This window comes from Topomyia yanbarensis, chromosome 2 (genome assembly GCF_030247195.1).
Source record: "Topomyia yanbarensis strain Yona2022 chromosome 2, ASM3024719v1, whole genome shotgun sequence".
NCBI classification, from domain to species: domain Eukaryota; kingdom Metazoa; phylum Arthropoda; class Insecta; order Diptera; family Culicidae; genus Topomyia; species Topomyia yanbarensis.
In genome coordinates this window covers 66,375,575-66,391,460 of record NC_080671.1, presented here as the reverse complement: position 1 = coordinate 66,391,460, position 15,886 = coordinate 66,375,575, and the positions used below count along the sequence as shown (strand labels likewise).

Sequence of the window (15,886 nt, the reverse complement as noted above, 5' to 3'; positions counted from 1 at the left end):
TTAGCCCTTCAGTTATTATAAAAATTTCAAAATGGCATTTTTGTTGATAAAAAAACTTGGGATGAACGTTTTTGTCCTAATTCTTAAAAACAATAAAATTTCAAATGTAAACTTCTCTCTGATTACTTTCTCTTCCGTTAATAACTCGATCGTGTTTACCTCTACTACTGAACTTTTTAAATGACATCAATTGCGAAAACTTTTTCTTCTTCATGTTCCAATTATTTTTCGTTGGCCTATTTTCGCTACGATGCTAAACACCGACGCCACAGAGGTGACTCCACTATCTGGGACCGAAGGAAGGCGTGACTACAGATTTTTTCACCTCAGAAAAATCTCAACACGATCTCGGCTGGAGTTGAACCCAGACCAACTGACTGGGGTGAATGGCGGTTACGCTTACACTCAACCATCGGCGCTGTTTATCCAAAACTATCGTTTTTCAATATTTACTGGAGAATTGTTGGAAAGTATTGTAATGGTGCTTTAATAATCGAAAGGGAAAGTGAACAAGCGGCCCTTACACTTCAAACGTTTTTGTTAATACTAGAGTATTGACAAAAGTATTTAACGTGTAATGGAAAAAAGTTGGATTGACGATGTGCAAATGGGATTATTTATTTGTTGTATCTTCACCAACAAACCCCTTGACTAAAATGGTGGTTGCTTAAACTTATTATATTTAAGGATGGGCAATATTTTTAGGTTTTATCGAATTCCTTGTCAAGTGTAAGTCAATTACGCTGTTGAAAATACGCTGAAGTCTGGTAACAGTGCTCTTACGACCATAGTTGGTTCTCGTAAACGGTAATCGCAGGAAAGTGTGATTGCGTGGAGCTCGAATGCGAACTTACAGATTCAGGTATTCGTGGACTGTAGAGCAATCCATCTTGGCAGACAGCAAGTCCGAGACGTACAGGGTTTGAGAGCGGTCCCTCCGGATGCCTACATTGTCAAGCTGTATTAATTGACAACGGTTTTCGTAGATCAGCAGCTGGAAACTAAACCGAAACCACTTGTTTCTCCCAATCCTCATCCTCCCGGGGCCATCGTTAGGTATTGCTTCAAGAGGGATTGTGGCCTCTCTCTTTTTTAATTTGTGTTAATCGCTCGTGTCTTACCATTCCTGCCTTTTCTTGCTTTCTATCCAACCTTCGTAATATAAATGTTCTGCTCAGGTCTGCTGCAAATTTCATCAACTGCCGAGACGCAAACCGATCCATAGGTGACATAAATTCCACTTTACAACTACCTTCTCAGGGTTTCTTATCCTTCCTGGCGATAATAATCGTTCCTATTTATCTACTAGCTGGTGCTGAGAGTTCCCGTGCGGCGAAATTTCTTCCTATACCGATGACAATTTTCCGTAAACCACTCCGACGGAGAGATTACCGGCATTCTAGGCCCAAATTTTTTTTCAACATTATCCCGATTGTCTCCGACTTCGTGTTGTTCGTTCTTTGTTTTTCTTTGTTTGATCGACCTTTTATGTGTAACTGGTCTACTTACATTTGTTGCTTATATCGAAATTTATCGCGACGTGAGATACCGACCAACTTGACTCACATTCCTTTACAGTCACTCTCGCTACGTTTCTTCAACGAGTTGTTCCTAGAGAGACCGAACTATATTATATGTCAAATCGGTTTCCAGTCTAGGGACAGATCACTTTGGGAATGTAAAACGAATTTGGTTCAAATTAGAAAAAAATGCATTGATTTTTCATTTTTGCTTCAACTTTGCACTCCCTCGCAGAAATGATTGTTTAACAATCGTCCTACGCCGATCCCCTTTGTTCGATGTTTTGTTGAATGTAGGGCTGGTTTTTTTTGTAGGGTTTTGACGTCTTACACGGAACGCAAAATACATTGCACGCAACGCAAAATGCATTATGAATTTCTATTTTGATGGAAGAAATGCATTTAATTTCGCTGATTTTTAAAAATACATCACAGGTGATCTGCCCCTAGTTTCCAGTACAATTTTTTCCTGATTAGGAAGTTAAGAAATTTTCAAACGTAATTCAAACCTTGATGAGAGGGGTTTGATTTTTTTAAAAAAGCATTTTGGGTATCCAAATGGTTTTAGACACCTACAGGAAGTGACTACGTTTACGTCGAAAAGTAATTGTCTATGATTTTTATGCAATTTATACACATAATCGAATGTCAGCAAAATTTTGCTGAATTTTCATCAGCTGAAAGTTTCAGTACTCCAAAAAAGTTCAGCAATTTGTATTGAATCCATTTGACAGAATCATTTTGCTCGCGGCTTACTTACACTAGACTAGCTCCTTACAGTGTAAAGTTTACACTGTGAAAACATTCGACGAACGGTCGTCATCGAGATCGTCAGCGAAAACAATTAGATGGAATTTATATTTGTTTTGCCGCTTATGCGTAATCGGCACCTTGTGGATCACAAGAAAACGATGCCAATGTTCAAAATCATTTCTGTAAAAGGGGGAAATTACGGCTCGATATGTTTTCTATGTTATACAGTCAAATTCCCAAGCTTCGCTAATAATCACACTAATGATCCACCGTGTTTAGTGTAATTATGACATACTTTGCGTGAATAATTCCTTGCACATTATTTATTTTTTTCCGCCGTAAGAGCCTAAATATTAGGAATTACCACATATTGTCAGTTAGTTTTACTTATGTTGTATCAAATATAGGAGAAAACTATTTCAAAATTTTTGTCCGGTGTTATTTTACTCATAACGAATTTTACGCGGAGGATGCAGTACCGTCCTTACGCATGGGCCTGGTATTTACACACTTCGAATCGAGCCGATTAGTCTCTGCTAACACTCTTAGAGGCCATGCATAAATGACGTAGCATTTTTCGGGGTAGGGGGGCTATACCAAATTTGTGACGACGTGTGACGTGGGGGAGGGTAGGGTTAGAAGTTGTACAACGTAGAATTAAGTTTAAATTTTTTGACAGGCATCAAAACCCATTGATTAGAGTTAACAATTTAATGTTCCTCCATTCTCAAGAGAAATAAATCCAAATTCATACACATTACTTTTCATGTGGTAAATTTTACGATTCGCGGAATTGCAATCTCGCAAAAAATGAAAGGATTTTGTATGCAGATTTAACTTGCTACATTAGTTAGCTAATATTGCTAACTCGTAGACTGTTTGATAGCTGAATTAAATTTTCTCTTCGGATTCAATAAAATTTAGTAATTTAGATAAACGTATGCTTCTTAGAATCAGGAAGGATTGTGAACTGAGAGAACTTCTCTTCATGCTCTATGAAATATAAAATTTAAAACAAACTATCAACACTATATTTGTCATGAAATGGGCTTATTTTGTACACAATAGGGATCTTTAGGGGTGTGCGGGTTAAGGCATATTCTGATAAAGATTAGTACCGTGAGTTAAAATCTCAGTCCTTTTTCAATTTTTTGGCCCGAAACTATTGAAAAAAAAACATTTTTTAGTTTGTTTCCTTTTAGGACAATAGCACATCCAAACCCATTCGACTTGCACGACGCTATAGGTTGCCTTATCAGATGTACCATAGTCTGCAGATGAAACTTGGGATGGCAGGCTGCTAGCGGATTGACAAAGTACCAGATCATGCTGTGTGGGGTGCTGTCCCGGTTAACAATGAGGCGAACGAGATATTTGCAGATACGTCATTTAGTAGGACAACTGTCAGTTTGCTGGCTGAATTTAATTTGGTTTTTTTTTAAATTTAAAAAACATAAAAGAATAATTAAGGTTTAAGAATGATATGAGTGTACTCGTAAGGACACCCGCTTCCAATACATATGAATAACTGGCACAATTTTTCCAAAATAAAGATCCCTATTTGCTGTTGTAATGAAAATGTTGATAAGGGGAAGGGAGGGGGTGAAGGTATAGTGAAATGTTACGTTATTTCCAAGAGAAAGGTTTTAATTTTGTGACAAAATGCTACGAGGGGGAGGGAAGTGTCGAAAATCGCGGAAAAAGCTACGTCATTTGTGTACGGCCCCTTAGAAGGAATCTATCGATGGGTATTTAATAAACTGGCATCAACTTGAAAAAGACATGAAATTTCTTAATTTTGGACCCTTCCATATCAATTGGATAGTGCCAAAATATCAGAGTAAACTTTATATTGGACAGCGAATACTTTACAACGAGATTGTTAAGAAAATTAAGCTTCACTCTATCAGTACGGTTGTGTTTTACTATTCACACTACACTATCCATGATAAATCCGTAATCCTTAACGTGAGAGTGGCTTGGAATGCTCGAGTCGAACAAATGGTAGTTACACTAACGGCCAATTTCTTCTCAGGATGAAAACCGGTTTTCATCCAAGTGAAGAAATTGGCCGTAAAGGAACCTAAATACACGTTCAATTAATTTAAGAATGAATGAAATATAGCGGTGTCCAAAATAAAATAGTACCAATTTTTAACGACATATTTTAGCAACTATTTATTATTTCCTTGTCCTGATACTAGGTGTAAACCAACAGAATACCGTATCCAATAAAATTACAAATACAATTACTATTTATTTTATACCTCTAACACTTTACAAAAGCAGGGGTAGGCTGTGGTTGTCAAATCACATATATTTTGTGCGTACCCAACATCTCGCTTCGGTTTAGTACTTTGGACCCCGTTTTTTGTTACTTCACCCCAAAAAGATTATATAGGGTAAGCGGTTTCGCATGACTCGTGTACTAATCGTTGACATATTTGTAAAAGGTATTATTTATTGCTGCTTAACCGTGATAATCAGGTCCGGTCCAGCTGATGTTGGGTACGAAATACTTGCTAGACAGCGTCCCCCTGTACAAAAGAACCTTTTTCAACACTTAAAAACCACAATCCAAAGACGCAAAATTTCTAAATCATTGAAAAGTCATTAAATTATACATTTTAACCAAATTTTGAATTTCATCGCTACTACCGATCCCTCTTGGAAATCATGGAATCATTAATTATTTTCGATGACATTTTTACAACTGGTAATTTTGACTATACTGAAACTTAAAAATAACTTAATAATGTAACCACCTTTTTTAAACCAAACGAACTTGGCTTGTCGTAATGGAAAAAATCAAACCGAGATAAACGCTTGAAGATTTTTTTTATTGAGTCTTTTGGACCATTGCTTTAACGTTTCCTCTTGAACTCTACGCGATAGGTTAGTTAAAACGTGTACTGTAAAATTATTGTTACTGAAATTATTGGTACAAGTTTTACAATAAAACTATAGTACTCCAATAAATTTATTTAACTAAGTTTAACATTGTTTTCGAGAATCATAATTATAGTATATTTTCATTATAAATTATTTTTCAATATTCTAACTACTGCGATCATAGCACCAACATTCTTTGGCGTTCCCAGTCTCCCGTACCCTCATAATTCTTGTTGGAGTTTGACGCATATTTCTAATAAACAGAAAACATAAAACACTATCATCTGACTGTTAAGCTTACCAACACTAGTGCAAGGAGTCATATCCTGTTTGAACGATTTTGGGGCTTCTTACAGATTTCTGTGTAATATTCAGCTATGAATAACTATAGGAATAAGTTATTTCGTCCTGTGTTCCAAGTAGATTTTCTTTCTGTTTTTTGATGGTATATTGTTACATGTTTCGTAAGATGGTTTCAAGTTGTTTACCTGCGTAGGTCTACATTCGCGCATAGGCATATGCCTACCTACTACACCATTCATGCCAGTTTGTATTTTTATTTGTATTGGTTTCGGTTTATCTTCCTTTCTCGTACACAACGCCGTGCGGTATTTGGCGTTTGGCGGTTTTTGCTCCATTCAGTTTTGTTTCTGCCGGAAAGGAGTTCATTGAAGAATATTTTTGGCTGCGGTAAGTTATACATTTATCATTAATAATTTGAAATTCACTGATGTCATAGCTCATAGGCTGCTCTCGATGCACATTTGTGCGCAGAAGGATCAACCAAGGATTCGGATAGTTCAATTGGATTTAATTTCCCCCAGCGCAACCAAAGTTCCCATTACATTATTCTACCAGACAGAACAGCTGGTAGCACAATATGGCAACTGTGCAGAGTAGCAAGGTGGCACAGCAGTACAATCAACACTACATTCCAGTCAATAGTAATCCGATTCCCGGTGTCATAGCAGTTGGCCCGGCAGCGGTTCAACCCGATGGTCAATACACAGCCGTCACTCAAATGCAGCAGCAACATCAACACCAGGAACGGCAATCAGTGCCAATAAAACCAATAATCCTGAATCATATGGTGGGAGGTCCGTCGGTGAGTGGAAATCAGCTATCAAGTTTCTGCAAACTTGATCAACAGCCAGCGCCACCCGCACCGTCTCCGTCAAATTTATTGCTGCTCGTGGAATGGGATATGCCTCCCGGGGAACCGAACGCTTATTCGATCATCGATTCCTCGGAGCTGGTGCTGCAGGGTGGCAACACGCGAGAAACTATTCATACCGGAAAAAACATCCTTGTGAGACGGGGCAAAAAAATTCAACAAGCAACCGTAGTCATCATTTCCGGTAAGTGAAACTATCTTCAGTGGTTTTCTTGTTCTTATTGGATGTTTGATTTGTTATTTTAAAATATCGTTTCTCTTCTAGTTCGCGCCAGGTTGTTTGCTTTTTAAAATTATTATATATTTCCTAATGGCACAATTAATTGCGATATGCAAACTTGTTATGCCAAAACTATGTCAGGTTCTAACAATAACTGCTGTCAGTTCATACATATGGACAGAGGTTAGGGTTAGAACCTGATTCCGTTTAGCTTAAAGCATAAACCAGTTAGAAATTGTGATCAGACAGAACCTTACTACTACACCAACTAGTCGTGAATTACATTCCGTTGCAGAACTTGACCTATGTTGAAATATTTCGTAACCTATTCTTAGTATTACAATCCTACTGACCACTAATAATTCTTCGCCAACTATTCTCGCTCAAATTTTGGTGTAAACGTTTTTGTTTTCACACTGATGTGAAAACGAAAACATTGCACGATATAAGAAAAAAATATAGCGCTATTAAAATTCATATAGAGTGTTTGGCTCATGATTAAGAACCTCTGGAGGGGTGATAGAGGACCATATTGAGGGGAAACAATCGTTCTACAAATGCTATCGAATCTCAAACGTTACATTGAACTGTATCTGTAAAAAACTTTTTTCGTCTTAAAAAATCTCTAGCTCAAAACGTATCCCTGTATTTTAAATCTTTTAGATCCATTGGGAAGGTGAGAGAATTTCCTATTGGAAGGGGTCCTAATATCTTTCAGTTAAGTATCTCAAGTAAACTTTTAGAACTAAAGTATTTTAAAGTTAGCGTTTTTTACCGAGTTTTCAATCTTTTATCGAAAAACCAATTAGTTAATTTGCTTATTTGGAAGCAGGCCATTTGGTATAATGGACGTTTAGCATAACGGGCATTCAGCATAATTTTGAGAAGTAGATGTGATCATCCATACTCACTGAAAGTCATTGGGCATAACAGACAAATGTGTAGTTTATAAGCGAATACGCCGTAAGGTTATCACTCGAGAACCAAACACCCTGTATAACATTATTCGAATTGTTAATTGAGGTGATCATCAGTCCATTTAAAGACCCTGCCCAGAAAAATACGCTTTTCATTAACTATAGTACAACATATCTCTTATTTACAGATGATAAACAATTTATTGAAACCGAGCTGAAGCAACTTCGTAAGATGGCAGCCGAGAACCTGTACCGTAATATGGCGACTTCATCACTTGGTCACAGTGTGGATGTAAGTTATAATCTTTTTAAAACTGATCTAGAAATAAATTATCCAATTTGCAATGCTCAAAGTTAATGTCGACCTCATCGTCACATGAAGCGGAATGGTGATGATGGGCAGTTAAATAAGAATGCCAATGAGGAATTTTACTTACACATGTGTTAATAGTAGTTAAAACATTTCTCATTTCAGCAAAACGTCAAACGTCGACGAGTGGAACCTACTACCGCCTGTTCAAATGAGATGGAACCTGCCAGCCCAGATTACGAGCCAATGCCAACTCCCTCGCACATTGCGACTGCCAACTGGGTTAACAGTTGCAAACCGGACCGTGTCATATCCCCCTCTCCATCGGTAATGACCATGCATTTATCAACCCCGAAAGCTCCACCGATGACGTTCCATCAGCAGACACAGACGGATTGCAGATTCTTTCCGCAAGAACCGAGTCGCAGCAGTCAACCAGAGCTGGCCCGGCTAGTGTCACTGCAGGAAAGCATCTTAGCGGAGCAGAAAAGCGTTCGTATGGAGAATGAGTACAACAGAAAGATGATGTACGATATTATCGAACAGCTGAACTCATTTTCCGAAACACTGAAACATTTGGTATCAAAAGTTGATTCAGTGCAGAAGTATGAAATAACTGAGATGGTAAAGGAGGATCCAGTTTCCAATGTGTCCAGCTATGTAGTACTGGGAACCGGAGAAGAAGAAAGTCGCGATCGGCTATCAAGTGCAACCGAATCGGTTATTCCCAGACCCCCGCCTTCCAATGAAAACAGCAATAATTTAATGATAGACCAGATAAGTCTACACGAAGACAGTAACATGTCGTTTGGCCAAACAAAATTTTCCGTACCGGAAGACACCTCATCAGCGACGTCTACACCAAAGAATCTCAATTTTTCCAATCGCCTTTCTGCATCAGCACTTAGTCTCAGCAATGCTAGTATGCACTCCCAAAGTAGCAACACTTTGAATCAAAGCAAATCTATCGTTAATGATGTACTCAAGGATTGGAACGACGAGGACAGTGACGATTCAGAAATGACCCCAATTGGACCGAATAACACTATGGTCAAGAAGCAAGTCCTACGAGCAATCAACTGGACCAGCTATAAAGCTGCTACTCGAAAGCTGCTAATGACCTTGTTTTCTCGCTCCATGCTTGCATCACATACTCTTACTGGACGCCCATCGCCAGCCTTCATGGGGGATCGTGCGAAACCGTTAAAGGACAAACTTGACCAGAGAATTATTGCCGACATAATTGCCATTGTAACGAAATCCTGCAACGTTACGGAGTCTATGGTTCGCACTGCTATTACAACCAAATGTGCCGACGAGAACAAAATGAACAGAATGAAAAATAGCAAGGTATCCTCACAGACTGTGATGACTCAATATGTGAAGGATCCATACGTAGTTCCTCAGCCACAACAAAACTCCCCTCAAGTGTCCACAGCGGAAATAGCCGTACCAGTGCATTCGAGGCGGATCAAGCGCGAAAATAAAGAAAACGTGCACTGATGTCAAGAATCCGAAGCGAAAAATTCTGCCAAAAAGATGTTAACTGTTGCTTATTCCGTATGGCCATTACCGAGGCTGCCATCTGTTGTTTTATTCCTTTCTTTCGATAACCGGACGATATTTTTATTAGTACCTATTGTAGTAGGACAAACATTTCAATGTTTAGGATTACATTTCGTTCCATTCTGGGTGCGGCCGAAAAATTAATGTACAAAAAGTATTTTAAAATAAACGTATTAGTGTAAACTTCGACGCCTTTTATATTTTCAATAATTAAATGTACGGTGTGCGCTTATATCCTGGTGCGACGGTTCAGAAGGCATAACGCTAGTTTCCAGTCAAACAAAACTAAACAAGATGTTTTCTTTTTCGAGTGATCGTATACTCGAAGACTAACTAAATAAATTTTTATTTTTGTATATTTCGGATTTCTAAAATAAGAAAAACATGCTGAAGAAAGGATTTACTCGAATTCAAGTTGGTTCGTCCGCTAGAGCACATCAAACTACCAACTATCAATTTTCATACAAAGCTGATAAAATTGGGTCAAAAAGCTGATAAAATCGGGGGTAGATAGAATCGGGGGCAGATAAAATCGGGTCTTCACTGTATACTATTCAGCTAAACCAAATCGTTATTTTACAAAATAAACTTCGTGGGAATCTATCACCGATTCACAATTTGGCCCCATGCAAAACTAACTCAGACATCACTTCGTTAAAATTTTAATAACCTCTACTAAAGCGCAAACTTATTCGCAGTCTGAGAAAGTTGTAGGCTATAAACTTATCTTTCTTATTTTTACGTGTAATACTGATCCATAAAATGCCACCTAGCGGTGAAAATGCAAGTCAGTATGTTTTTCCATAAAAATTGTCGAAAAAATCCATACTAACTTCAAACGTATTTGTCTGGTGGCTAGACTTATCCGATTTGGCTCAAACAGACACTCCTGATCGGAATAGAAATAGACTCATGGGTGGGCCGTTGGAGGTCATATTTTTTCTGGTCACTCTAATAAATATACATGTAACAAAGTAGTTAAAACGCCGCATGCCATACGCATTTATTTACCATTAGTTTACCATAGTTCAGTATATAATTAATAGAAGAAAAATCAGTTCAAAAGGTAGTTATAATTTTGTAAGAGAAAAAGTTAGATATTGCTAAAAAATCTTGAATCAGATGAATGAAAAAATACTTACACCACCTTGTGACAGAAGCGGTGATGATTTGTGTGCTTGCATGTAGTGTCACCCTGTGAACTACAGATCAGCATATGTGTAAAAGATGGCAGGCCCATTTGGCAATAATCGTCGGAAGCGGCGACTCCCCTACCTGAGCTCGAATAGAATGGAAGTGTTATGCATAAAACTTGTTGATGGATTTTAAAATATTAGTAAGTAAGGTTATGTGGTGAAGCTAAAGCTTTGTACACTACCAAAGTTAAAAAGATGATGACGATCAGCCATCGGAAGAGACGGCCCCTTGCAAACAAACATGAGATCCACTAGTATGCTCGGTTTACTCGAACATAGGGATTGTTACGAACACGAGAATTATTTATACCAAGTTCTTGCAAGCACACTTGGGATTTTTTCGTCTTTCCGGTTTACTCGAGCATATGGGATGATTCCTTCTTTCAAGCTTTCTTTGAATCTGTATTAAAATTTAAACAAATACACATTTTGACAAAACTGGTGGATTTTTAGAGCATTTATCGTTATGCAATATTATTTCCCAAAAATAAAAAAAATGGATTTAACCAATTTGCGCATTTGGGAAACAGGACATAGCTTAAATTAAGTTCGATTTTTGTGTTTCGAATTCACAATTATCCTTCTTTTGTATTTGCAATATTTCATAGGTAAACCTATGATCCATCGGATTGTTCGGTTTACTTAAGCATGTGACAGTAAATACTTTTGAAAGTATTTTCATACCTTATGCCAAATGTTACTTATACTACATGGCTGTTATGTCAAATGGTCAACTAACATGTTGTCAAACAACTTCATGCCAAACAGGTCATCTGGTTCATTGAAAGTTGCTGTGTTATGTTGCTTTGCTTAATACTGATTAGTTTTCATATGAATACATTATATAAAAGATTTTCCTTTTTTCAACATGAGTTGTTCTTTTAGTTTCATTTTTGAAACATTTGTATTGATACATTTTAAGAGTTAGACAATGTTTATTTACTTTCGGGGTAGTGACTAGAATTAAAGTTTTTTATTTGATGCGTTTTATTGATCGTATTTTTATGATGGAGAGATATGATTAAAATCAATAAAAATTAAATTTTGACTGTCTCGATTACAATGAAAATGCTGCTTTTCAAACCACAGGTACAGATAGCCTGCCAAACCATATATTTAATACTGAACTTTGATAATTTCATTTGTCTCCAACTGTTCGTCTTTCGACTTCCGGCTTTGAATTTCTCCCTGATCCACTCATTTTGGCTATCAACAAATACTCAAATCAACAAATATTGATAGATATTTTTAACGATCTCGCCAACTTGGTGAGCAATGTTTGGATTTTCGGGATGCGCGAGCAAAATTTGATCCATTGCTCCTCTACAAAATGAGAGGTCTTAAGGTTTTCTAAAAACGCGCTTAACCTTCCGGCAGCCGCGCTAGTGCACCGAGTGCACGCTGCTCTGGAAATCCAGCGAAATCGTCTTAGGGTACCAGCGGCTGCTCGTTCAGTGGGCCATAAGTGCGACATCCGGAGGGTTAAGGGAGCACCAATAAATTACGTAACGCAAAAATTGCCCAAAATTGGCTGCCCCCTACCCCCATGTAAAAAATTGTCACAAATTTCTTTATCACCCCTCCCCTATTACGTACCAAATTCCTAAAAAAAAATTCTTCAGTAAAAACACGTTACGTAACGTTCTAGCCTACTCCCCCGCCCCCATATGTCACATGTTATGTCACAATTTGCCGTACCCCCTCCCTCCAAAAGCGTTACGTAATTTATGAAAGGTCCCCAATAGAAATGCGCCAAGTTTAAGTCGACCAAATTTTGTGCGTAACACTTTATGGTACACAAATACCTCATGTAACAATTCACCATTTCACACAGTCTGCTCTCTCATCTCGTACCGATCCAAAGTCCATAAACGTATCGCTTGTAAACAGCAAACAAACAAAAATACTACACGCATCGCTCCGCTGTAGCGTGTATACTAGAGTGACAGGAAAAAATGACCCCTATCGGCCCACCTCTGAGCCGATTCCTAGTCCCACCAGGAGTGCTTGCACCAAATTTGAAGCAAATCGGACAAGTTTAACTACCGGACCAACGTGGCTGAAGTTTGTATGGGAATTTTCAACAATTTACACGGAGAAAACCCACCAGCTCGCATTTTCGCCGCTAGGTGGCACTGTATACATCGTATTACCACAGTAAGTGAAAATAAGAAAGATAATTTAATTGTCTACAACTTTGTCGAAGACTGCTAGTCAATCCGGCTTTGTTAAAAGAAGTTATTAAACTTTTAACGAAGTGATGTCTGAGTCAGTTTTGCATGGGGCGTAGCAGTGCATGGTTGTGTATCAGTACTCGAGTCAAACGAACTAAACATTTTTGTGAAATAATCGTTAGGTTTAGCTCAATGGTATGTTTACAAGAAATATAGTAAATAATACGAGTCATGCTTTGGTTAGAAAATTTTAGTTCCTCCTGTTACCGCATAGAGGGCGCCAACACTAACTTTTTAACAGAGGGAGATAGAAATTTGGTGTCTTCTACAAAGTTATAGAGCAGGTATTTTTCAGTATTTCATCCGAACATCTTGATACTCTATCTCTCTTCTATGAAAAGTTAGTGGTGGCGCCCTCTATGCGGTCACAGGTAGAATTAAAATTTTCTAACCAAAACAGCCCGTATTATTTAATACAATTATTGTAAACATACTATTCAGCTAAATCTAACCATTATTTCACAAAAATGTATAGTTCGCGGGACTCGAGTACTGATACACAACCATGCACTGCTAGGCCCCATGCAAAACTGACTCAGACATCACTTCGTTAAAAGTTTAATAACTTCTTTTAACAAAGCCGGATTTACTAGCAGTCTTCGACAAAGTTGTAGACAATTAAATTATCTTTCTTATTTTCACTTATAGTGATAATACGATGTATACAGTGCCACCTAGTGGCGAAAATACGAATAGGCGTAAAGCTTTGTAGCGAAGAACAACGTGCAACACGACATCGAATATGAAAACGTCAAATCCAAGATACCCGTGTATATGGGCAATGATCTGACGGAAATTCGCTTACACGATTTGGCATCGCACAATACCACGGATTACATTAAAAGATTCCTTTCGAGATATGGAGAAGTGGAATAAGGCCCAAATGACACATTGAGAAACCTTTTCCCTGGCTTTCTTATAAGTGTTCGGGTAGTGCAAATGCGGCTGAGCCAACTTTGTTGACCCTTGAGGATAGATTGCCTCAATGTGGTAACAACATCCATTTCTGTAGCCAGACGGCACACTATGATATGCTATGCATCATCTACTACAGCCAACACCATCAAACAGCTTTCGACATTTGCGGATAAACCACAGGAAAAAATAAAAATCGAACAAACAATATTCGGCGATATCCCCGAATAAATAACTAATAGGGAAGTAAAATCAAAAACGTGGACGGCTATCCAAAATCACTGGAAAACTCACAAAGCACCAAACATCTAACAACGAAAACCAATACTGCTCTGGCGATGACGATATGGATAAAACACGAATGAGGGAAGAGGCAAACGAAAAGATCAACAACTAGCAGAGGGCAAACCTGACTATTGCTCCCCACCAAGAAAGAAAATCAACAATTGTAATTTTTTTGTTTCTTTGAAATGTATATTATATCCATAAAAGGCGAATTAGCTTGAAATTAAAACCTGAATAAATAATAACTACTTCATACGTTCCGTCACTCAAGACATAATTTTCCTCAAACCCGAAGAACTACTCACCCATAGAAAACAACAACCGCATTCACCTTATGCACATTACAATGCACTAATATTAGTACTGTTGACATCAATTTTTAAACAATTCTCCAAACAACTCAATTAAAAGAATGATAAAAATTCCATTATTCATCTGTTTGTGCTTAACCCTCTAGTGCTCAAATTTTTATTTGGCTTGAAAAAACTTTTGTATGAGGGTTTCGTGATGAGAAAAACGAAAATAGTGTTGATAATTCATGTAACCAATGGATTTTTCATTAAAACCTTAAAATAAGTAGGCCGCCTAGAGGCGGTATTGGGCACCTGGGCGAATAAAAAACAAAAACTTTTTTTCTTCTAGTTACTTCAACATAAGCGAATTCAGATGGTTTATATTTTGGACTCCATCAGAACACAAATTACCAAAGTTAAGGAGTATTTTTCTAGTGCTTTGGTTGTTTAATTATTGACTTCTAATTTATAGTAGGGGAGACCAGTGTCTGCTGGCGATGGTTTCACTTATCATGTTTTATTTTTTAATTTAAGAAGATCGTGTAAAAAGAATTTTCGAGATTCTTCAGGTGGAATTCCGAAGTAAACAAACAAAAAAGACCTAATTTTGTTTGTGGTTACGTATATTGTATATACGGCCACGGAAAGTCCTTTTCGTGCGCTATCGAAAAATCTAGTCATTCGTGGAATAGCTTTGAACTAGCTCTAAATGTATGTATGTATGTATGTTTATTTGCAACGACAACCTGTTAGCGTAAGCTTCATATCAGGTTAAGGAAATGAAATAATAAAAATGCTGAAATTTAAAGACTTCACCTAGGGTAATGAGCCTATTTTCGCCCTAACCATGTGAAGCCGGGGGTTAGAGCAGCGCCTGCCATCTTTGTTCAACGCATTGGAAAGCAAAGATACTGGTGCCAATACATACGCATTGCATCAATTGTATTCCGAGTAATTATTGAAATGGTGATGCACCCTCCCTAATATGACTAAAATGGGCTCTTCACTCTAATATGCTCGAAAACTTAACGCTTAACGTGAACGAAACAGAATGCAATGCAACATAAGTACATGGAAGAATGTATTACACAGTACTTGAAGTGCAGGACTATAAGCAGCGCCATATTTCTAATACAAAAGGAGAAAAAAAGATTCCACCAACTTACCCCAGACTCCCCTAAATATAATCAAATGATAAGGACATCCATATTCTAACAGCAGCACTCACCCAAAGATTTTAAACATGCTTCTTTTCAGCTAAAATTTCACATAAAGCTAGTTTCAGTACGATAAGTAATCACAAAAGACTGATTTTTTGTGGCCCAGGTGCCTTTAGGCGGGCAGTGTTTTACCAAAAAAGCTAAACTTACGAATTATTACACTAAACCAATTCACATCTACAGTAAAATGCTATTAACAGGCAACTCAAAAATATTTTTTTTTTGTTATTAAAATTTCCAAAAATAGTTAAAATTTGTTTAATGAAGATTACCACTAAACACAAAATAGTTTTTTTACACGTTTTCATCGAATTTTCAACTTTGAGCTTCAATTGCTTTTAACAGAAAGCTACGATTATTCAAACAATGTGTTTTTATGAAAGGTGTGAGC

The 15,886-nt window shown here is 37.5% G+C and overlaps 1 protein-coding gene across 3 annotated transcripts; it reads left to right on the top strand.

The window, feature by feature from the left end:
* The first annotated feature begins 5,366 nt into the window (after positions 1-5,366).
* LOC131678248 (uncharacterized) lies at positions 5,367-9,539 on the top strand. 3 transcript variants are annotated; one of them, XM_058958255.1, is made up of 5 exons: positions 5,367-5,657; positions 5,808-5,855; positions 5,912-6,523; positions 7,665-7,768; positions 7,952-9,539. In XM_058958255.1, exons 3-5 carry the CDS (start codon positions 6,046-6,048, stop codon positions 9,287-9,289), a joined length of 1,920 nt encoding a protein of 639 aa, XP_058814238.1. In that variant the 5' UTR covers positions 5,367-5,657; positions 5,808-5,855; positions 5,912-6,045; the 3' UTR covers positions 9,290-9,539. The 3 variants fall into 3 exon arrangements, with proteins under 3 accessions (XP_058814238.1, XP_058814237.1, XP_058814236.1); XM_058958254.1 differs by having other exon boundaries at positions 5,367-5,855; XM_058958253.1 differs by having other exon boundaries at positions 5,367-5,855; positions 5,905-6,523.
* The last annotated feature ends 6,347 nt before the right edge of the window (positions 9,540-15,886 follow it).

What these genes read in the sequence shown, in the direction of transcription:
- LOC131678248 (XM_058958255.1), top strand. Translation starts at nt 6,046, where the DNA reads ATGGCAACTGTGCAGAGTAGCAAGGTGGCACAGCAGTACAATCAACAC. An exon ending in AACCGTAGTCATCATTTCCG is followed by an intron (nt 6,524 to 7,664) that starts GTAAGTGAAACT and finishes TCTTATTTACAG; the next exon opens with ATGATAAACAATTTATTGAA. An exon ending in CACTTGGTCACAGTGTGGAT is followed by an intron (nt 7,769 to 7,951) that starts GTAAGTTATAAT and finishes TTCTCATTTCAG; the next exon opens with CAAAACGTCAAACGTCGACG.